This window comes from Leucoraja erinacea, chromosome 5, assembly GCF_028641065.1.
Source record: "Leucoraja erinacea ecotype New England chromosome 5, Leri_hhj_1, whole genome shotgun sequence".
NCBI lineage: Eukaryota > Metazoa > Chordata > Chondrichthyes > Rajiformes > Rajidae > Leucoraja > Leucoraja erinaceus.
The window spans coordinates 70,776,974-70,802,048 of NC_073381.1; the positions used below are offsets into that span (position 1 = coordinate 70,776,974).

The 25,075-nt window shown below is 41.1% G+C and overlaps 1 protein-coding gene across 2 annotated transcripts in view; it reads right to left on the reverse strand.

Moving 5' to 3' along the window:
• The window catches only part of usp45 (ubiquitin specific peptidase 45), an 88,115-nt gene that overhangs the window by 44,693 nt on the left and 18,347 nt on the right, over positions 1–25,075 (reverse strand). For both annotated transcript variants that reach the window (XM_055635876.1, XM_055635875.1), the window contains exons 6-8: positions 15,554–15,702; positions 15,021–15,116; positions 12,539–12,669 (exon numbers count right to left, since the gene is read on the reverse strand). In XM_055635876.1, coding sequence (XP_055491851.1) covers positions 12,539–12,669; positions 15,021–15,116; positions 15,554–15,702 — 376 coding nt within the window. The remainder of the gene's footprint in view (positions 1–12,538; positions 12,670–15,020; positions 15,117–15,553; positions 15,703–25,075) is intronic.

A 25,075-nucleotide genomic window follows, 5' to 3' on the forward strand; every position in this document is an offset into this window, starting at 1 on the left:
TCCTCCATACTTTGCTCTTGCCATCACTCTGATGTGTTAATCTTCGTCTCATCTGTCCACAAGACCTTTTTCCAGAACAGTGGTCGCTCTTTTAAGTACTTCTTGGTAAACTGTAACCTGGCCATCCTATTTTTATTTCTATCCAGTGGTTTGCATATTGCAGTGTAGCCTGTTTCAGTTCATGAAGTCTTCTGCGGACAATGGTCATTGGCAAATCCACAACTGAATCCCGAAGAGTGTTTCTGATCCGTCGGACGGGTGTTTGAAGGTTTTTCTTTATTATTATAGAGATAGTTCTTCTGTTTTCAGCTGTGGAGGTCTTCCTTGGCCTGCCAGTCCCTTTGCGATTAGTAAGCTCGCCAGTGCTCTTTCTTCTTAATGATGTTCCAAACAGTTGATTTTGGTTAGCCTAGGGTTTGGCTGTAAGTCTCTAACAGTTGTATTAGTCTCATAATGGCTTCTTTGACTTTCATCGGCACAACTTTTATCCTCATGTTGATAAACAGCAATAAAAGTTTCCAAAGGTGATGGAATGACTAGGTGCTGAGAGCTCTATTATACCTGCATTAAGGAGGCATTTAAACACACCTGAGCAATTACAAATGCCTGTGAAGCCATGTGTCCCAAACATTATGGTGCCCGGAAATGGGGGAACTATGTATAAACACAGCTGTAATTTCTACATGGTGAAGCCAAAATGTATAAAAAGGCCTTTAATAAAATCTGAACAATGTGCACTTTAACCACATGTGATTTTTTCTATAACAAATCTCAAATTGTGGAGCACAGAGGCAAAGAAATAAATGATGGGTCTTTGTCCAAAACATTATGGAGGGCACTGTATGAGGTGCTGTATTAGTGTGACAATGGGAGGGGGAGTTAAAGTGTTTAGATCAGGTAGGTTTAGGCAGACTGAGCAGAGATGTTCAGCGAAACATTCGCCGAGCTTGCGCTTGGTCTCGCCGATAAATAGGAGTCCACATCTGGAACAGAGGACACAGTAGGTGAGGTTGGAGGAGGTGCAAGTGAACCTCTGCCTCGCCTGAAAAAAACTGTAGAGGTCCTTGGACGGAGTCGAGGGAAGAGGTGTAGGGACAGGTGTCGCATCAGTGTGGGGGACGTGTGTGGGACGTGGAAGAGCAACGGGAACCCGGCATGGGGAGGACGGCCATGAGGGAGGGAGGAGGGGGGAAGATCAAGAGGAACTGGCGTGGGGGGGGAATATGTGACTTCATAAGTGCCTTTTATAAGCGACTATTTGCATACGTTGGCAAAGTAAGTAAGCAAAGGATTTCACTGTGACTTGTCATATATGACAATAAAGTATTCAATTAAATTTAATTCAATTCAAGTACCAGGGAAGGGGGAGGTTGGGTGGGAAAGGACAAGTTGACCAGGGAGTTGCAGAGGGAACCGTCTCTGCAGAAAGCGGAAAGGGGTGGAGAAGGAATATGTGGCTTGTTTTGGGATCCCGTTGGAGGTGGCGAAAACGTCGGAGGATTATGTGCTGAATGCAATGGCTGATGGGGTGAAAGCTGAATTCCAGGGGGTGAGAACACAAGGGTGAGAACACAATCCAGTGCTGAAGTGGTATCATAAAATGAATGCTGATGTACTTCAATAATGATTTATAAATAGTGTTTTAATGGTCCTTCTCCACATAAGAAACAAAAATAGACCAGTATTTACTGTAGGACTTTGCTTTGCATAAAACATTACAATAAAACTTAGAATGAATAAAAGACCGAGAGCTACTATTATATCAGTTATTCATTGCTAACTATTACATGGATTTTAAGTAAAAACATGCAGTTGGTTGCTATTTGCTCTTGACTACTGTTCATCCTCTTAAAGTAAGTGCAGTGATCTATTCCAAACATCAAATTTGTGCATTTATATGACATCATCTTACACAAACGCACACACAGATATTTCCTGTTTAGTGAAATTATGGCATCACTATTTCACTCACGCACAAGCCACAAGTCGCTTATGTTGCTGTTATGTGTAGATGGCAAGTTCAGCTATCAAAAACTAAATAAGCAGAACAGAGCAGTTAACTTGTTCTATCAAGATCCAAGTAAATATAACATAACTGGAAACTGTGACACTGCCTGCAAGGGCAATACATAATACTAGAACTAAATAATTCAACATTGAGAACTATATCATTCTACATTTAGACTTCTAATGTTTTCACTGCCAATGACTTAAGTCATATAAATAGACTGTTGCCCGCTATTTGCAATTTCATTTTCAAGGACAAAGGTCTTAAGTGGAAGATACCACTGGGCAATTATAAAAGACTGTTGGCTTGGGATGACATCCACTCAAGACTACTGCTCAGTTCATGTCAAATACTAGTTACTTTCACTGCTGCACTCACAGATCCTTAGGCAGCAGATGTCCTTGCTGAACAGAAGGAAGAAGTGACATTAATTAATGAAGAAGATATACACAGAGAAATTACAAGTGTTGGCAATTACTGCATATTTCACAGTACTTAGATTCAAAATTGCATCCTGTGAATTATTATAGGCTTAACATTACACATCTGATATTTCAAGGGTTGAATATAAAGTGATCACTTCTAAAGAAGCAGATATTGAAGGTATATTTATACGAATTAACAATGTTTTTAAACTAAAATTTTTTTTTTTTAAATACTCTATTGAAATAATTAACGTTTAATTGATAACATTTTCTCTTATTGTGTTTTGTCCACTACTGTTCAATACATTTGTATGGCTTACATACAAAATATATAAAGCAAGAGGCCATTAATAACAAATTACAGTATGACATTTACGGAAGAACTAGGCATAGATATTAAAGAACAGAGTAATAATCTTGAACATTTTGGACCCATATGCATTCTTGCCCGGGTATTCTATCAAAAATGTCTCACAATGTTTTTCATGTAAATATAGGCAGTTGTTCTTAGATGTGGCATGTTTTACAAATTTAGACTGATATTTTCATTTCTATCTTACGTGAAATTACAATGTTAATGAAAACTGCATTACTTTAGCTATTTTAAGCTAAAAATTCACAGGGAGAAAATATTCTGATTCTCTTTGATGATATTCATTTCTTCCATTCAACTTTTTCTCCTTTTCTCCACGTGATCATATGCCAAACAATTAATGTACCTACAGGTTGTCACTGTGTAGATTTTCCGCCCCAAGAAGCATGCAGTCCTATAGGCAAGCATGTTCTGTTCAATCTGTGATCAAATGCCCTCTCAACTGTCCAACATGTGGAGCGTCCTTCTTTATGGGAATATCGTCAAAATATTTAACAGAGGTTGAATTGCAAGTAAAATAGCTGAGTATGTATTTTGCACTTTCACAAACACTGACATTAAATTTATCCAATGACAACTCATTAAAAACATTACATAAATCTGGATTTTTTTCCCCCAGCTAGCGTATTAACTAATCACTAGGTACACAAAAAAGCTGGAAAAACACAGCGGGTGCAGCAGCATCTATGGAGCGAAGGAAAAAGGCAAAGAAGGGCTTCGGCCCGAAACGTTGCCTTTTTCCTTCGCTCCATAGATGCTGCTGCACCCACTGAGTTTCTCCAGCTTTTTTGTGTACCTTCGATTTTCCAACATCTGCAGTTCCTTCTTAAATAATCACTGTTTGGAATGTAACACAACCTTACTTTCTTGGATGTGGTATCTAACTACCTGTCAAACATTAAATCAATAATAAATCTGAACTAAATAAACCATTTTTCCCTCATCACAAACCCTATTCCCTTCCCATGGATTATTTTCTTCCACAGCCATGAGCTTAAGTTGAATGAACTGGTACACAAATTATCCTTGTGATGTTGAATCGATCATTAACACCACTAACCCCCACCTCGACAACGCAACCAGCTCATCAGTAACTGGAACTCCATCAATCTTAAGGTAGACACAAAATTGTGGAGTAACTCAGCGGGTGAGGCAGCATCTATGGAGAGAAAGAATGGGCGACGTTTCGTGTCGATACCCTTCGTCAGACTGATGTCAGGGGAGGGGGCGAGACAAAGATAGAATGTAAGTGGAGACAGTAAGACTAGTGGGAGTGTTTAAGAAGAAACTGCAGATGCTGGAAAATCGAAGGTACACAAAAATGCTGGAGAAACTCAGCGGGTGCAGCAGCATCTATGGAGCGAAGCAAATAGGCAACGTTTCGGGCTGAAACCCTTCTTCAGACTAGTGGGAGAACTGGGAAGGGGAAGGAGAGAGAAAGCAAAGGCTATCTGAAGTTTGAGAAGTCAATGTTCATACCGCCGGGGTGTAAACTACCCAAGTGAAATATGAGGTGCTGTTCCTCCAATTTGCGCTGCGCCTCACTCTGACAATGGAGGAGGCCCAGGACAGAAAGGTCAGATTGGGAATGGGAGGGGAAGTTGAAGTGCTGAGTCACCGGAGATCAGATAGGTTAAGACGAACTGAGCGGAGGTGTTCAGCGAAACATTTGCTGAGCCTGCGCTTGTTCTCGCCGATATAGAGAAGTTGACACCTGGAACAGTGGATACAGTAGATGAGGTTGGAGGAGGTGCAAGTGAACCTCTGCCTCACCTGGAAAGATTGTTTAGGTCCTTGGATGATAGAAACATAGAAATTAGGTGCAGGAGTAGGCCATTCGGCCCTTCAAGCCTGCACCGCCATTCAATATGATCATGGCTGATCATCCAACTCAGTATCCCGTACCTGCCTTCTCTCCATACCCCCTGATCCCCTTAGCCACAAGGGCCACATCTAACTCCCTCTTAAATATAGCCAATGAACTGGCCTCAATTACCCTCTGTGGCAGAGAGTTCCTGAGATTCACCACTCTCTGTGTGAAAAAAGTTCTTCTCATCTCGGTTTTAAAGGATTTCCCCCTTATCCTTAAGCTGTGACCCCTTGTCCTGGACTTCCCTAACATCGGGAACAATCTTTCTGCATCTAGCCTGGCCAACCCCTTAAGAATTTTGTAAGTTTCTGTAAGATCCCCTCTCAATCTCCTAAATTCTAGAGAGTATAAACCAAGTCTATCCAGTCTTTCTTCATAAGACAGTCCTGACATCCCAGGAATCAGTCTGGTGAACCATCTCTGCACTCCCTCTATGGCAATAATGTCCTTCCTCAGATTTGGAGACCAAAACTGTACGCAATACTCCAGGTGTGGTCTCACCAAGACCCTGTACAACTGCAGTAGAACCTCCCTGCTCCTATACTCAAATCCTTTTGCAATGAAAGCTAACATACCATTCGCTTTCTTTACTGCCTGCTGCACCTACATGCCTACCTTCAATGACTGGTGTACCATGACACCCAGGTCTCGCTGCATCTCCCCCTTTCCCAATCGGCCACCATTTAGATAATAGTCTGCTTTCCCGTTTTTGCCACCAAAATGGATAACCTCACATTTATCCACATTATACTGATGTCGAAGGGAGAGGTAAAGGGACAGGTGTTGCATCTCCTGCGGCTGCAGGGGGAAATACCTGGGGAAGAAGTGGTTTGGGTGGGAAGGGACAAGTTGACCTGGGGGTTACGGAGGGAATGGTCTCTGTGGATAGCAGAAAGTGGTGGAGATGGGAAGATGTGGTCAGTAGAGGGATCCCGTTGGAGGTGGCAAAAATGTGGAGGATTATTTGCTGTATACGACGGCTGATGGGGAGGAAGGTGATGACAAGGGGGACTCCCTTTGCCAGCTGTATAAACAGCTGGCACCGACCGGTCTATACAGAAATTTTTAACCAGTCCCTGCAAACATGTACTGTCCCTGCCTGCTTCAAAGTCTCCACTATTGTCCCTGTACCCAAAAAGGCAAGGATTACTTGTCTTAATTACTACAGGCCTGTCGCACTGACCTCTGTAGTCATGAATACACTCGAAAGGCTTGTGCTGGTCAAGCTGAAAAATATCACAAACTCCCTGCTGGACCCTCTGCAGTTTGCATATCGGGCCAATAGATCTGTGGATGATGCAGTCAACCTGGGCCTGCACTTCATCCCACAGCACCTAGACCGCCAGGGGACCTATGCAAGGATTTTGTTTGTGGATTTTAGCTCTGCATTCAACATCATTGTGCCAGAGCTACTACACTACAAACTTTCCGAGTTGACTGTGCCTGAACCTCTCTGTCAGTGGATCACCAACTTCCTGACAGACAGGAGGCAGCATGTGAGGCTGGGAAAGCACATCTCGGACCCGCAAACGCTCAGCATAGGAGAACTGCAAGGCTGCGTAATCTCTCCTCTCTCTCTACACCAACGACTGCACCTCCAAAGACACCTCTGTCAAGCTTCTCAAGTTTGCGGACGACACAACCCTGATTGGACTGATCCAGGATGGGGAGGAATCTGCCTACAAACATGAAGTGTCATAGCTGGCGTCCTGGTGCTGTAGCAACAACCTAGAGCTCAATGCTCGCAAGTCAGTGGAATTGATTGTGGACTTTAGGAGAGCTCCCCCTCCCCTCACCCCACTCAACATCAACAACACCACAGTCACATCTGAGGAGTCTTTTAAGTTCCTGGGAACCATCAAGGACCTTAAGTGGGGGGAGGGGGGGGGGGGGCTACCATCGACTCCACAGTCAAAAAGGCACAACATAGGATGTATTTCCTGCGGCAGCTGAGGAAGCACAATCTGCCACAGGAAATGATGGTCAAATTCTACACGGCCATCGTAGAGTCTGTTCTCATCTTCTCCATCATGGTCTGGTTTGGCTCAGCCACCAAGCACGACACCTGAAGGCTGCAGCGAATCGTCCGATCAGCAGAGAAGGTTATTGGCTGCAACCTTCCCTCCATTGATGAACTGTACATTGCAAGGGCCAGGAAGCGAGCGGGCAAGATCATCTCTGACCCCTCCCACCCTGGCCACAAACTCTTTGAATCACTTCCCTCTGGAAGACGACTCCGGACTGTCAAAGCTGCCACAGCCAGACATAAAAACAGTTTTTATCCACGAGTAGTTGCTCTATTCAACAGCCAAAAATCTGTAGTCTCCCTTTGATCTGGTATTTTGTTGGTTCACATGCTTGATCAATGGTGTTTTTATCATTAATGTTTTATTATTAATGTTTAGTGTTTTTGTGAGTCATTTGTAACTGTCACGTAGGTCATGTTGTTACTTGTGGCCGGAGCACCAAGGCAAATTCCTTGTATGTGAATACTTGGCCAATAAACTTACTTACTTACTGTTCATGTTACAAATGGGGGGGGGGGGGGGTGGGTAAGGGTGGAGCTGTGGGATATTGAGGAGACCCTAGTAAGAGCCTCATCTATAATGGAAGAGGGAACCCCCGTTCCCCAAAGAATGAGGACATCTCCGATGCCCTGGTATGGAACACCTCATCCTGGGCACAGATGTGACGTAGACGGAGGAATTGGGAATAGGGGACAGAGTCTTTACAGAAAGCAGGGTGGGAAGAAGTGTAGTCAAGATAGCTATGGGTGTCAGTTGGTTTGTCGTAGATGATGGTCAATAGTCTGTTTCCTGCGATGGAGACAGTGTGATCTAAAAACAGTAGGGAGATTTTGGAGACGGTCCAAGTGATTTTGAGTGCAGGATTGAAATTAGTGGTGAAGTTGATGAAGTCACTGGGTTCTGTATGGGTACAGGAGGTAGCACCAATGCAGTCGTCAATGTAGCGGAGGTAGATTTCAGGGATAGGGTCAGTGTATGCCTGGAACACTGATTGTTCGATGTTCCCAACAAAGAGGCAGGCATAGCTCGGGCCCATGCGAGTGCCCATAGCTACGCCTTGGCTCTGGAAGAAGTGGGAGGAGTCAAAGAAATGTTGTTGAGGGTAAGGACCAGCTCTGCTAGGCGGAGGAGAGTATTGGTGGACGGAAATTGGCTGGTCGAAGAAGAAACGGAGGGCTTTAAGTCCCTCCTGGTGGGGGGATGGAGGTGTAGATTGACAGGACATCCATAGTAAAGATGAGGGAGTGGGAGCTTGGAAAACGGAAGTCATTGAGGAGCCAAAGAGCGTGCGAGGTGTCTTGGACATAGGTAGGGAGGGATTGGACCTGGGGGGGGGGGGGGGGGATAGGATGGTGGGGGGTATGTGGAAATTAATTTGGGGGACGTATGTGGAAATTAATTCAGGGTCGAGGTATATGTAAATTAATTTGGTGGTCGAGGTATATGTAAATTCCTCCTCTCCATTAATCTTAATGCTCTTATGGATATCAAAAGAAGGATCTTGAGGTCTAAGTCCATAACTCCCTGAAAGTGGCAACATGTAGATAGAGTGGTAAAGAAGGCATAGGTTATGCTTGCTTTCATAGGTTGGGGCATTGAGTATAGGTTGAACACCGATTTTCCAGCATCCTTGGTTGCAGAGCCTTTCAGGATTATCTGTTTTTCTGGACCAACAGAGGTCACACGATAATAAAATGACAATAGCCCATTGGCCCGCCAATGACACCCCACTCCCAACTTGCAAAGTGCACCAGAGAGCCCTTCTTCACTCACAAGTTACGGTGAAATGGCTGCTATTGCGGCTCTGGGGACAGTGTTTTATTCAGGCCACCGTCCCCTCCTCTCCTCCCTGCCCTACCGTTGCAGACGACTCCCTCACCACCCCACTCCTCCACCTGAGTCACCAACAGACTCAACCTTGGAAGCAACAGCAGGTGAGAGGGGAGGGAGCCCCACGATGACCAAATGTGAGGTGTCAGTGGGGGCACACTGAAGAAAGCACTGTCTGTATTGTCTTTGCAAAACAATTAGGAGAGAAGAATGAGCGTTCGCCACTCGCAACGCACGATAGAGCGTTCACCACTTGCAATGCTATCTGTGGCCGCTCAGGGAATTTTAACTGAGCTCTCGTAATTTTGTCTGGATGATGGGGGCGGGTCGACCAGCAGTTTCCAGAAAATCGGTGTTCAACCTGTATAAGAGTCAGGAAATCATTTTGCAGCTCTTGGTTAGGCTACATATCAAGTATTGTGTGCAGTTTTGGTTGTCCCATTATAGAAAGGATGTGAAAGTTTTGGGGAGGGTGCAGAGGAGGTTTACTAGAATGATGGTACACAAAATTGCTGGAGAAACTCAGCGGGTGCAGCAGCATCTATGGAGCGAAGGAAATAGGCGACGTTTCGGGCCGAAACCCTTCTTCAGACTGTACTAGAATGATGCCTTGCTTAAGGAGCATTTAGCGACAGGGCGAGGTTGGATAGAATTTGGATTGTTTCCTCTGGAATGCCAGAGGCTGTTGGGAGTCCCGATAGAAGTATATAAAATTATGAGATCAATAGACAGACTAGACCAGTGATTCCCAACCTGGGGCCAAATTTCAGGGGAGCCACAGAAAAATCTGGGGAGTTAGGGGGCCACAGGTTCAATGAAGGGGGCCACTTTTTTCCGCTAATAATGCCACGGGGGGGCCACAGAAAAATTAGAGCCCAAGGGGGCAATGAACTGAAAAAGAATGGGAACCACTGGACTAGAGAGTTGGAACCTTTTCCCCAGGATAGTAAAATTAACTATTAGAGAGCATCTTTTAATTGAGAGGGGTAAAATTTAAAGGAGATGTGCAGTGTATGTTGTTTTACACACAGGATGGTGTGTGCCTGGAGAATGAGGCAGATATAATCGTGACATATCAGAGACTTGAAATATGCACATGGATATGCAGGGAATCGAGAGATATGGATTATGTGCAGGCGGATAAGATTTAGTCTTGGCATCAAGCTCGGCACAGACATCGTGGGTCGAAGGGGCTGTTCCTCTGCTGTACTGCTTCATGTTCTATGTTCTAATATCACCACTTGACATGGTTTTGGGGATTATTCTTCTTGGCTCCTCAGGGTAACTTCAAAACTCAGCTGCTTCACACCAGATCTTCACTAGTTCAACGTCCATGAGCTCTCAATATACTGAGCAACAAATTCATAAGCCCGCTCCGTGTTGTGGTATTGTGCGAAAGACCTGCCCCAATTTGTTTTAGTGGAAATAGAGTATGATCGTCCTTCATGCATCATTTGAAATATGTGAACTTTGGAGTAACCAACTGTTTGGTGCATCAGTTCATTTTACACACAGTTAACTTCTGGACTGATTTACATTATACCTGCACCTCTTAAAGAAAATTAAATACACGTGATTCACCAACATAGACTTCATAATGAAGAGGAGAATGCCAAAATGATAGTTCTGCACCAGAAAGTGGCAGTAAGTTCTCGAGAGAAAAATAAAAGAAACCACTGATGGGAAGAAGTGGCCAGAGGAATAATCTGTAGATTAATACTCAAGGAATTGGCCTTTGTGCCAGAATTGATTAAATGTGGTCAAGAAACAGTGGAAATGGTTACAAATTCCATTGCTGCCACATGCATTGGTATGGCAGTCATATGACTGGTACTCATCTGCACTCATATATACATCTCACACTGGAAATGACAAGTGTATCACAAACAAACATGTTGCATTATATCCACTTAAACATAAAAGAAAATATCCACAAACTAAATGAAAAAGCCAAGAAAGCATGGACCAAATAATTGATTTTAGATATCTTTAAGATAATGGAATTTTGCAAACAAAGACTGGATATCGTGATTGTACAAGTGCCTGTTGGAATGTACAGAACCGGGGTGCATTCTGACTGAGCATTGATGGCAAAATGTGCTCTTTGTTGCTCCTTTGTAAGAGTTTCACTTCAAACTCATCATAAATCTTTAAGCAAATATTTCACCGATTGACCTTGATTTGAATTGACAACATATTCATTGATTGTTGAACTGAAACATCTCATTGACAGTACTTGATCACCAAATAAAAGCTCATAAACCTTTATGGTAAAGTGCAGAAAGCTACAAGACTGCATAGATAATTCACTGAAGGGTAACAGTATTATCTTCCCAGTTGCGTGAAGGACCTCAAGCCCCCCTGTTCAGTACTCTTCTAAATAATTGTCAAGTATAATTTACATTATGATAGAAAACAAATGATAGATGCCATCAAATATGGATAAATAATAAATAGAAAGATTAGGATTAGACCCTTGAAGAAAACTATTTTTAAAACAGGATGTAAATTGGCTAGACAGAAAGAACTTGGGATAATCATCCAGACAAATGACTAAAACAGACCGATGGGGTAGTTGGCCTTCGTTATTAGGAAAATAAACATGTAGGATTAGATGACAAGATAATGAATTGGCAGAGATAGATGGGTGAGTGGGGGAGTATTGCGTTCGGGTACCAGCCCTCCCCTGTGATGCCCCGCGCCCCCCCACCCATCAATCTCTACCTCCTCCCTCTCCCTCTCTATCCCACTCACCCTCTCCCTCCCTACCCCCTCCCCCTCTAGCCTCGACTGCGCAGTTCGGGGCTATTAGTTAGTGGATAGGGGCGGGGATGGGGTAAAAGGAGCGAATGAATAATATTAATATAATATCAAGGGGGGGGGGGTTGTTAGTGTGTGCGTGGGGTGGTTAGTGTGTGTGTGTGTGTGTGTGTGTGTGTGTGTGTGTGTGTGTGTGTGTGTGTGTGTGTGTGTGTGTGTGTGTGTGTGTGTGTGTGTGTGTGTGTGTGGCGCCGCAGGCCACTCCACCCCGCCCCCGCAACGTTGAGACTGGTGACTAATAGAACTTGGATCTGCAGACATTAGTCTGCCACATTCATCCCAATCATACTTTGGCACACAAATCCTTCATCTTGCTGCTTTTGACCTCCATTACTCCAACACTTTACCTCAACTCCACTCCTTTCTCCCTCACGCTGCCCTCCCACCACTTTCACCTTATCCTGCCCTCACCCTGCTCTGTCTCTCCCTTACACCACCCTTACTCTCTGCCCTACCAACTGCCATTGCCCTCTGACCCAATCCACATCACTCTGCCCTCCCTTCACGCATTCAATACTCCCCCACTGCCCCTCCTCCCTCCCCCCTACATTCTGCCCTCCCCTGCCTTCACTCTATCATGACACTCACTTCCCTCTCCCACTTCATCCCTCACCCTACCCTCTCCTTCTGTCACTCCACCCAATCACCCTTGGCCCACGTTTCACGTTCATATCGCTCTTCCATCCGCCGTTCCGCCCCTCCTGTACCCTCTGCCGGCACACGTTACCCCTCCCTACATGGCCATCCACCACTCCCCGATCCCTTGTCCAACTCCTCCCAGTTCCCTTCCTCACCCTGCCCATTCCCTGTTCATGACCAGCACTGGCTGCATGTCAGGTAAGAAACCCATGGAATATTGCCAAGCAGGTGGGGTCTGGTGATGAGTGTCGAGGAGAACGGGTTATAGGTGCAGACAATCAAATAAGCGTCTTGTTTCAGATTAAAGACCTAAGAAATGCTTTCTCACATTTGTTTCTATTTCAGATTTCTAGAATAAACTCTATTACTTTCACAAATTATGCGTATTTTAATCATATAATCCTTCTGTTCTTTGTGCGATCTTGCAGAATATAAACTAACTACCACATTTCAAATATAATAGAAATTGTATATTGTTGAATCTGAAAAGTCTTAAAATATTTAAGGATGCTATAAGCAAGAAATACATGCGTCCAGTGCAATTACCTCTGACATAACTGATTGAAAAGAATTCTTGGTACCAAAGGTCCTTTTCCTGTTTCTTTCATACTGTGAAGAAATAAATGTACAGCTGAGGTCAAAGATCCAGGGCCCGGAAGGATAACCATCAATGGATCCTAAACACAAAGGATATTAAAAAATATCAGCATTCCAGAATATTTTCTTTTGCATTATAAGGCACAAAAACTGTATTTAGTAAAGAATGTGAATTTGTTCATTCCGATTTTGAGCCAATGAGAAGGTAAACATTGAAAGATATTAGATTGTGCAGTGAAAAAATTAGGATGTTCCCCAATGCATATACACTGAGGGCCAAATATAGTGAGGGCATTTGCAAAGACTTTATATCCTCTAAAGAATTTTTAATTCTATAGGATTTCGTGCTTCAATGCTGCCACTTCTTAAAGCCACTTCGTAAAGCATCTTTAAAATATTTATTTACAAAGAATGATGTTCACATGTCTCCTACATTCCACTGGTGTTGACAGGTACTTGAAGTGATGAGCATCAAATAATTTTCCATTGCTCCCATATAATATGGGAGGCCATCATATTGAATTCTGCTTCTGTAGAACAGTGTCCAAAACTTCTCTCTCAACACGAGTCAAGTTATCACTATTCGCTTGTTAATTTACTTGTTTAGTTCTTTTAAATATCTGCGTATTACAGATTTTGATCCATCCTATAATGTGGCATGAAAGCTGCAAAGTCTTTACCGAATCTCAGGCAAACTATTCCCCAGAACAAATATCAAGAATGAACAAAATAAAATAAGAGTGGCTAACTGAATTGAATTAGATACAAAATGCTGAAGTAACTCAGTGGGACAGGCAGCATCTCTGGAGAAAAGGAATGGATGACGTTTCGGGTCGGACTAAAGTCTGAAGAAGGGTCTCGACCCGAAATGTCACCCATTCCTTTTCTCCAGAGATGCTGCCTGTGCCGCTGAGTTACTCCAGCATTTTGCGTCTATTTTCGGTTTAATCCAGCACCTGCAGTTCCCTCCCACACACTGAAGGGATTTACTTGGCTACTGGGCCACATACCACAGTTCAGTTTCAACACTTCTGCTCTAGAAGGTGTCAGTTAACATTACCAATAAACACAGTTATCTAATAAAGATTTATTTGAATGTCTATCGGTTCAAGAGGGCAAAATATGATTGGAACAATCTATTTTGGTTAATTAAAACCAGAAAACCATGTGGATGCTCAGCAGATCAGGCAGCATTTGTGGAAAGAGAGAATTAATACTTCATACTTCTGAACCGGAGAAAACAAGCACCTTTCAAGTAGTAGAGGAAAGGATCATAGAAACATAGAAAATAGGTGCAGGAGTAGGCCTTTTGGCCCTTCTAGCCAGCACCACAATTCAATATGATCATGGCTGATCATCCAAAATCAATACCTCGTTCCCAATAGCCCCTGATTCCCTTAGCCCCAAGAGCTAAATCAAACTCTCTCTTGAAAACTGGTGAACAAAGGGAGTATCTGTGGGTCCAGGATGTCCAGGTTGAATAATAGTTTTTTTGTGTCATCTGAGGGAGGCAAACGAATGCTGTTAGCCACAGCTGATCTACTACAAAAATGTAATAGAGGAATATGAACAAGGGCAGTTACTGAGGTAAAAGGAAAATGTGCAAGAACGGTAAGATGTAGAACACTGGTCACTAGAAATCTAAATGATTATTATATTGAGATATGGTGAATATTTTTGTTTTGCATGCTATCCATTCAAATCACACCATATACGAGTACAATCAAACCAGATATGAGCACAATAGGTAGTGCAAAGAGAAAATAAAGTGCAGAATATAATGTTACACCTGCAGAGAAAGTGCAGATTGTTTTAAAAAAGTGCAAGGTAGGTTGATAGATCGAGACTGTATCCTTCGATTATTAATATCATGGGATATTTTGCAAATTAGGAAAAAGGCACGAGTCAAAATGTATAAAAGGTTTAAGTCAAGAATGCAGGATCTCCCTGGGCTACGATGATTAAATATTCCAGACCACCCAAGCAACTGAATCATCAGGCAACTGAATCATCCTATCGCAACCAGAGAGCAGCGCTGAACTACTATCCACTACTTTGGTGACCTTCAGACTATTCTTAACGGGACTATGCTGGCTTTACCTTGCACTAAACATTATTCCCTTATCATGGATCTATGCACTGTAAATGGCTCGATTGTAATCATTTATCGTCTTTCTGCTGACAGGATACCACCCAACAAAAGCTTTTCACTGTACCTCGCTACACATGACAATAAACTAAACAAAGCCCATAAACTCAAAAAAGGTTCAATTAATTGATTATTTTCTATAACCTCAGCAGATAAATCCCATTTCTGGATGCCCCCCCCCCCACTTTTGTAAAGATTGACAATAGAAGTTTTGAACAGAATTACAATTCCACCTTGGCTCAACATCAGCAATCAATATTTGACAACAGTACCATCACTTACTAGGTTTGATTCTGTAGGTGGACAGATCTTTAACTTTGTTCCCTTTTCCTTCATCTCATGCATAAGATCACTAAGCAGATGAGTCTGAGCCATGTTCTGAAAGGAAGGTTAGATATTACAATAAAAATAATTCCTTGTTTCAAACATGCTACAAGAATGAACAAACCCAAATTTCATATCTGAAAATGTTTCCATATCATAAAGTCTTTGTATTTTAATCAATCAATACTGCTTCCAGCTCCAAGAGTATTGCATTATTTACAAATTAGATCACTGTGTAATAATCCAATACTTTAATATACCAATTCAATAATTTTTTGAGAAATAATGTTTGGTTCGCCCTTAAAAGCATTGCACTTGAACATTTTCTCTTTCCACTAATCAAAAATAGTTATACAATTATTACTGAAGAATTATTTCCAGAAATTCATTACTGTGGAGATAACGAAATAGAAGGAAAATGGAGCATTAACAGATTAGGAATATACGGAAAAAGGCAAGATTTAGTTTCAGCTACTTAAAAAAAAACTTACTTGCATAACAGCATTAAAGAAGCAAGTATTTCCTAAATTGCTTAGTCCTTTGACAGGAACAGCCGTATTGTTGATCGTATGCTTCCCCCTCACGATTTCACTACATTCAGAATTTTCATCTTGACCTCTCGTCACTTTAGAATTTAAACCTATAAAGAGATTTAGGCAATTTTTTTAAACAAAAATTGGGAAATTTTAAATATAGCAATCATTGATCCTCACTGTACATACAGAACAGGCATATATTTAGGAATGAAAAATATTTTAAAAGTATCATATTTCAAATTTTCTCTTATGTCAAATAGAGCATGTGGATTTATTCTCATCCACTTCCCGTCTCAATTTAGTTTTGTTTATATTTTCTGGGTTTAGTTTAGTTACACAGCGTGGAAACAGCCCCTTTGGCCACAGAGTCCACACCAACCAGTGATCCCCATAAACTAGCACTATCCTACATGATATGGAGAATTTACAAACTTTACCAAAATCAATTAACCTATCAACCTGCTCATCTTTGGATGTACAGGTGTGTGAGAAAAGCTGAACACCCAGGGAAAACCTATGCAGTCATGGGGAGAACGTACAGACTGTACAGGCAGCACCCGTGGTCAGGATCAAACCCTGGTCTCTGGCGCTACAAGGCAGCAACTCTAATGCTGCGTAACCATGATGCCCCTTTTCACATTCATATCAGCCTAAGCCGTATATATTTATTCCTGAATAATGTCCAGAATATATAACTATAATACTTGGATAGGCTTACCCATTTAATTTTTTTTAGTGATATGTTTAATGGTTTGCAATATTACAGTCAAGAATAATTGAAATACTATGATGAAAATGCAGAAACATTAAGAGAAGGAGAAGTTAGAATTTGATCTGTTGGTTTTTCACTTCTCCAGCTCAAGATGCAAAAACAAGCAAGCAAGGCAGGTTATCCAAAATACAATCAAATAAGCACCTAATGATTCTAAGTCTCTGCAGCTGGGCTAAAGTTTAAGAAGCAAACAACAGAACACTAGTTTAGCTTATTGTCACGTGTACAGAGGTACAGTTAAAAGCTTTTGTTGTGTGCAAACCAGTCAGTGGAAAGACAATACATTATTGCAGTCAATCCATTCAGTTATTGTTATGAAAAGTTGGCAAAGTGGTCAGTGATATGGTTAAGGGAACAATACTCTGAGAAGATATCCTAGTATGACAAATTCAAAGAAGCAAATGCGAATTGCTCTCATTTAAAATGTGTTTTGTAAACCTGTGCTTGAATATTGGCTTGTGCCACATTGCCTATGCTTGCACAGAAAGTGTTTGGTGAAAGGTAGCAGGGAGCAAATCAATGCATCATGGAAGGAACAACAGCGACAAATTATGGAGAGTGAAAATGTACTTGTGTGGTTATTGTGAGAGATGCATAATTGAGATGCAATTTGTAATACTGTATTTAAACTGAGTTTTAAAAAATTATGCACGTACCAAACATCTCATAAAATATTATTTACATTCTAAACAAATCAGAAGTGAAATAATTCTCTCAAAAGCATCCAGAAAACCCCCCAGCTAAGATTGAATTCTTCAGTTTCATGTAATAAACAGAAAAATATTGAACATAAATAAATCACCATAAAAAGGACCCCAAACATCTCAATTAAGCTTAACATAGGCAGATTTCAAATGATTTAATGATAATTAGTTCAGCTCTTTAAAATGCAGAGGAATTATTAAGTGTTTCAATTGGGAAAATGTCTAATAAGTTGTATACATTATTTATTTGTGAGCTTACATACATACCTCAAACTGTTATGCACTAGTTCAAGCCTTAATAGGATTAATATTAAATATTCAATCATGAACCTAGTTTTTGTCATCACAGATGACAGCTGAAAGTTTATTCGCCGCCAGCATCAAGATCTGCTGTGCTGGGTGCAGCTGCAAAAGGATGCACTACTTGAATCACACTAGAAAACGGAACAGATGCCCAAAATTTCCCAGTAGTAAGTGTAACCAGCATGGAGACCTTGCTAATCTATTTGCCATATCACTTAAGTGTTGAGAGAGCAAGATGTAGATTGGCATCATTAATTTATATCCTAAATGAATAGTGTGGACATACCTAGGATAGTCCACAACATTGCAAATTCCATTAGGCAAAATATTCTGTATATTATACTATTATCTATATGGTTTTATACGTTAATGACCAATGCACATCAAATAGAAATAGCATATTAAAATCTAACCTACGGACACCAGAAATTTCAGAGGAAATAGTTTGTTGGAATTATTTTACATATTAACATCATTCTGACATAAATATGAATAGCAAAAGGATTTGAGTATAGGAGCAGGGAGGTTCTACTGCAGTTGTATAGGGTCTTGGTGAGACCACACCTGGAGTATTGCGTACAGTTTTGGTCTCCAAATCTGAGGAAGGACATTATTGCCATAGAGGGAGTGCAGAGAAGGTTCACCAGACTGATTCCTGGGATGTCAGGACTGTCTTATGAAGAAAGACTGGATAGACTTGGTTTATACTCTCTAGAATTTAGGAGATTGAGAGGGGATCTTATAGAAACTTACAAAATTCTTAAGGGGTTGGACAGGCTAGATGCAGGAAGATTGCTCCCGATGTTGGGGAAGTCCAGGACAAGGGGTCACAGCTTAAGGATAAGGGGGGAAACCCTTTAAAACCGAGATGAGAAGAACTTTTTTCACACAGAGAGTGGTGAATCTCTGGAACTCTCTGCCGCAGAGGGTAGTCGAGGCCAGTTCATTGGCTATATTTAAGAGGGAGTTGGATGTGGCCCTTGTGGCTAAGGGGATCAGAGGGTATAGAGAGAAGGCAGGTACGGGATACTGAGTTGGATGATCAGCCATGATTATATTAAATGGCGGTGCAGGCTCGAAGGGCCGAATGGCCTACTCCTGCACCTAATTTCTATGTTTCTATAATGACAATAGAATATAATGATGGAGAATAAATTATTTATATGTGCTGGTTCATTTTATTTATACTGCCGAGTAAAAAAAAAGTTCTCTTGAACAGGAAAGTAGGATACTTGGGAAGGCCAACATAATGTCCTTAGTGCAGAGCTGGTGGTGTCAAAGTGAAAGCTAATTGTCGTTTTGCCAACATTGCACCACAAACAATCCAATACATGCATTCCAGATTTTCAAATTCAAGTTCAGTCCTAGTTTGCATTTATTGTCACAGACGTACGGCATCGCGGGGCCGGTCCCACTTCGATCGCCGGTGCCGTATGGAGTTATGTGGAGCTGGTCCCGACATCACGCGGGGCTCCAAAAAACTGACCGTGTTTAAAAATTCCGCGCGGCAACAGCCTGCCGACCCGCAGCCACCTCGACGCCGTGTCACTCACTCGACCTCCGCGCCGCTCCCGCTTCTGGTTTGGTCGCGCTTTCCAGCATGCCGTACGGCTCAAGCAACCACGTTAGGTCGCGCTTGCCGCATGCAGGCGCATGCTGGTGGGACCGGCCCTTTAGGACGCGCTTGCCGCATGCAGGTCGCATGCCCGTGGGACAAGCCCTTTACAATCACACCAAACCAATTAACCTACAAACCTGTACGTCTTTGGAGTGTGGGAGGAAACCGAAGATCTCGGGAAAAACACACGAAGGTCACAAGTTAAACGTACAAACTCCATACAGACAACACCCATAGTTAGGACTGAACCTGGGTTTCTGGCGCTGTAAGGGTGCAACTCTACCATTGTGCCATCGTGCCAATACCATGGCTTATTAAATTATTTTTGTTTCTCTTTCCTACGAAGGAGACTACGTAGCTCTCCTTCGGGTGCTCCCACATCCCAAAGACGAGCAAGTTTGTAGGTTACTTTGCCTGTAAATTGCTCCCAATGTGTGGCAATGCATGTAAAAGTTGGATGACATAGAACTAATATGAATGGGTCGGCCAAGTTCAGCGTGAACTCAGTGGGCCGAAGGGCCTGTTTTCATGCTTCAATCAATCAATCTGAAATGTTGGCACCTTTTTAAATCTTAGATCCTTACTACTCACCCCAAACAGGACGTTATCCTCCTACAATTTCACTTGAACCTTTTGTACCATTCGTGGTTTTATAATTTGATGTAGAAATGGATCCAAGTGAATGACAGCATTAAAATTTAAGATCATTTCTAAATATCCGAAAACGCATCATCCAGTGCTCCCCAAAACAACGGTAAAGTCTTCTAGTTATTTTTCCAGGTTTTCTGCTTATTCTATTCATATCTTTTTTTAATTCAATCAACACACAAAATTACTAGTTTAACATCTTCATTTTCTGCACTCAATTGTTTTTGTTGTTCAAAATTCAAGAACTTCTCTCTTTGACAATTACATTATACTAATGATCTGTTCTCACAAATTACATATGTGACCATTTTGCAGCTAAAGATGAAAAGGAAATCATATTTTTTCCAATTCTTGTAAATCTTGTAGGAGCCAAAAGAGTGTACATTGTCCAGTACAGTACGGAAACAGTCTCCTCAGCCCAGTCTATGACGAACGATACCAAATTAAACTAACCACTTCTGCCAGCAAATGATCCAAACCCCTCTTTGTATATTCATGAGGCTATTTGCAAGTATCTTAAATATCACAATTGTATCTCTTCCACCATCATTCCTGGTGACTATTAACCTATCAATGCCTCTCATCATTTTATAAATCTATCAGGTTTCCTCCAGCCTTCGATACTCAAGAGAAAACAATCCAAATTTTTCCAACCTCTCCTTATTCTAATATTGTTTAATCCATGCAGCATCCTGATAGACTTCTTCTGCACCCTTGTAAAAACCCTCACATTCTTCCTGTAATGAGGCAACAAGAACTGCATACAATATTCCATATGTGGCCTAACCAGTTTTATAGAGCTGCAATAATGTCCTGACTGATGTCTTCTTTACCACTATCTACTCGTGGTGTGACTTTCAGGGAGCTATGGACTTGGGTGCCAGGATGCCAGTTACTTAACAGTTAACCTATTTAACTTAATGCTATTAAGGATCCTGCCATTAATTGTATACTTTCCACAAATATTTGACATCCCAAAGTGCAACAGCTCACACGTGCCCAGATTAAACTCCATAAAGTGTAATTTTTTGGTCTGAGAGAGGTCATGGATGTTGGTTCACATCCTGCCCGGAGATTTAGCGTGTACTGGAGACAACATTGGTAGTACCCCTCCAGTGCTTGTTGTAGGTAGCCCAAGTCTCAAGAGAACATTATTGTCCAGTAGATCATGGGCTTTGTGCTGAGTTTCTCAGATGCCGATGTTTGAACACTTTATTTCTCAGATAGCCATCGGCCCCAAATTACTATACTGAAAGCAATAGTAAATTTCATCATTACATCTGGCTTCACCTCAGATCTCACTGAAGTATGGAAAGTAGTTCACATTTACGAGGGAATATATGTGATCAGGCAATGTACATATTTAAATATGACATACTTCGTGAAAGATCATGTTCCTATTGATATTCAGAACCTAAAATAACCATAACATTCAAACTAAAGGCAATGTAATATCTAGTTTCAAAAAAGTCATTAATTACATGGACATGCAATTCTCTTACAGCCATCTTTTACTGCCTGGAGGCATTACTGGGCAAATTATAAGACCAGATCTACATTTGCACCAACCCAGTACTGGTATCTTACCGGTAGAAATAACTATGACCAGAGGGATAACTCTTTATATTGCTCTTTATATTGGCCCAAATAAATTAGGATTCACCCCAACCTTTTCGCTCCATCACCATTGCAGTGAAATGGTGATGGTTACATAAACTGAAGAAGCCTTGTATTCCAAATACCAAATAATGGAAAATTAGAAGTTCCATTTTGTGATTAATTTACACCATATTTATAAAAGTACTACTGGAGGAATTATTTAACTTAATAAAAAACATTATTTGCACAAGAGTACAATTATTATCTAATAAAGTAAATTTTATTATGCCAAAATATTCTTAGAAAGAGGCAGGCAACTGTAAAATGCCTACGGACGAATCCCACATCTGGGACAGCATCTTAAGGTAAACAATGTTCACACTGCCATCTGGACCAAACTGCAGGCAAAAAATAAACCAGAAACATATGGAAAAGCAGATTTTTCTCTTCCCTGCAGCACTACAGAATGGCAAATGTCAAGCCCGAATTTGTCTACGCTTCACTGTGCTAAGCTTCACAGCACCACCTGGTTCTTGCTCAGCCACCAAATATGGATTGCACTGGCGCTGTGGAGCATATCCACAGGGCAAATTCAATAAATACATTCCACTTCATAGCTAAATGACATCTTAACACAAGTAGCATAGACCACATTTGTTCCTTTGAGTCTTGCTCTTATTAAAGCAAAGGAACAATTTAATTCACAATTCACAATTGTCAAATCGCACAAACATCTGTTTAATAAAAATTCAAATTAATTAGAATAGTTTTGAAAGTAAGTTGGCAATAGGAAAAAAAAATGCTTCAGAATAAAGGCTACACAAAAAGTGTTTCTTAGCACATGTGAATCTTCTAACACAAGCATTGGTGAATTCTGAAGCTTCAGTTTCTTTATGAAATGATTTTCAATAAATTCAAGGAAGTGTTATTGGTAGTTTATTATTGCACGTGTATCTAGATATAATAAAAAAGCTTTTGTTTGAGTGCTATCCAGTCACATCGAATCACATTATACATGAGTACAATCAAGCTGTACCACAGTACTTTCATAACCTGGGAACTACAGGTCCACCACTGATGTTCCAGTAACTGGTTGTCCGGCACCACCTTTAATCCAGATAAATTACGATACACTTGAAATCCCCCCCAGAAGCCCCCCGAGAAAATGTGGCACCTAGGCCAGGCGAGGTGGCCGATCTCAACCTCATCGGGACTTCCGTGCCAATTAGTGGGTCGAATTTGCCCCCTCCGGCATTTGAATTTGGTGGCCTTGCACTCTGCATGAAATGGCATGAAACTGCACTTGCATTTGGTGGCCTTGCCCCCGGCTTGAAGTGGTAGGAAACTGCACTTGAATTTGGTGGCCTTGCACCCTCCTCGAAATGGAATTTCAAGGAATAGCCATGAGTCAACTGCTAGCCCACCAGCTATGAGTGAGCTGCCAGCACATCAGGCTTGATTGACTGAGCTGCCACCCCAAGAATCCACTTGGCCCACAATGTCCATACTAGCCCTCTGGAAACCAGTCCCTTCAGCCCACAACACTCCCATTAGTGCTCCAAAGCCCCCTCCCCCCTCCCCCCCACCTAACTGAACACCAATATTGGAATTGGTGGAGAGGTGGAATATTGCGTTGGGGGACCAGCCCTCCCGTGTGAACATGGGACCCAATGGCTCCCACTTAGTCTAGTAATTTCTATAAATACACTACATATGGACTATCAGAAAATCTCACTTTAAGTTAACAATTACCAGGAAGCCTTTTCATGGTAAATCGCAAACATTTTTTAAGCACACATATCTGATGATCCCTGGAGACATATTACTAAATCATCAATACTGCAACAAATTCAGAAATTAAAGCTTTATTTTTTGCAACAGACAAGAGTAGCTGAGGAGAAGACTTCTTGAAAGCAGTTGTCTCCAATTTTACTGTCCTCAGCTATTTGAGATCCAACTTAAAGAATTCAATGACAAATAAACCATTTCGATATTTTAATTGTCAATATTACAAAAATAGCCTACCTTCTTTGCTATGTGTCTTGGATGCTGCTGGAAGGTTTTCATTGCACATGTACCTCATCATACTAGTGCATATGAAAATAACCTCAGTGTGACGTGAACTGCATATTATTTCAATAACTAGCTGTATGTTTCTGACTGGAGTTGTTTTTTACATTGGGATCACTTTATTCAATTGAATTTACTCAACCAACAAAAAATCTCCTCCATCAAAGCATCTTTGCTTAGCTAATGTTTGGACATCAAACATTCCTACATAGAGCATACAAAACAGAGATGGGGCAATTAAAAGGGAAGATTGCAACAATCAAATTATCGTGAGTATGATTTTTGGATTATAAGTGTGCTGAGAGAAAAGATAGAAAGCTACAGTTACAAATTAGTGTTGTAATTAATGGTCACCTTGCAAAGAGTCAGAGCTACAAAAACCTGAGTGGTTGGGATGGTGAGTTCTGCCGAAAGACGTCTGAAGTTGGCAAATAAGTAATGTTTAGCGTTAAAACAACAAAATGATGTTTAAAGAGAATTATCAAAATATGAATACTAATTAATACTAATACTAATATTAATGTTTTTTATCACAGTATTACAGTGCAGTTGAAAAAAAATACATTATGTATACTAAAGGACATCTCACCTTTCAATACTTTAATTTAAATGCAGTTTCAAATTATATATAATTTGTGTAATACAATAAACTAAAAGCGTAAGTGATTTGCTTCTTGGTCCATGGATGGTGGGAAGTTATGTAAACTATAGCAGAAGGAAAGTTAAACTTAGTTAAAAGGAAGTCATCTTAAAGACAGTTGTGAAAAGTCTCACCATTGGTATTAGTTTATTATCGTCACAGTGCTGTGATACAGTGGAAAAACTTTGCTTACCATGCTATTTGGGCAAATCATATCGCACAACAGTAGAATCAAACCATATACGAGTACAACAGGTAATGCAAAAGAGAAAAAGAGTGCAGAATATAATGTTGCAGATACAGAGAAAGTGTAGCCTTCTTTGTGGCATTTGGTTGAGTTTTAATAAACTACTATTTAAAAAGTTCAGAATTGTACTGCTGTGTGCTTTATTGGATTTTCCACACTCTGACAAGTTTAAAATGCAAACCTGTTGTGCTGCTGCGAGTAAGAATTTCATTGTTCCGTTTCAGTATACAGGTATATGACAATAAAACACTCTCATCTCTTGTCATGTCCATTCAAACTTAAACGAATAGCTGCAGGAAAACCTGCCAACAGCCTTGAAGAAAATACTTCCAGTAAATAGATGTTGACCATGAAGTTGAATATGATAAATGATCAAGTTCTATTTTTGTCATGTTGTAATAAAATAAAAAGTGAAAGTGAATGGAAAACAAATAGCATTTGATAGAAATCTTAAAATGAATTCTACTGAAAATGATTGATAATTAGAATAAAATTCTTAAATAGGTTCCATTATATTCATAATGACTTCTATTAGTAAAACAGAAAGTGAGTAATTGCTGTGTAGAAAGTCAACAATTTAATACAGTACATTACAAAATAAGGACCAGAACATAAGATAAATACAGCACTGTGCCTGTACTGCACCTGTTTAGCCCGTCACAGATTTTGTAAACTACAACCTGTAATGCTACAATTGGTCTGCTATCCTACCCAGGAGTATAACATTCTGGGTGGCACATCTTGGGGAAAAAATACCCTTGGCCTCATCTTTTTATATAGCTAATGAGATCTCTTTTATTCCCTGACAATTCCCCTAAACAAAACTGGGCTAGTTACACTGAGTCACTGAATTGGCAATGCATTGTTAGCAGCTGT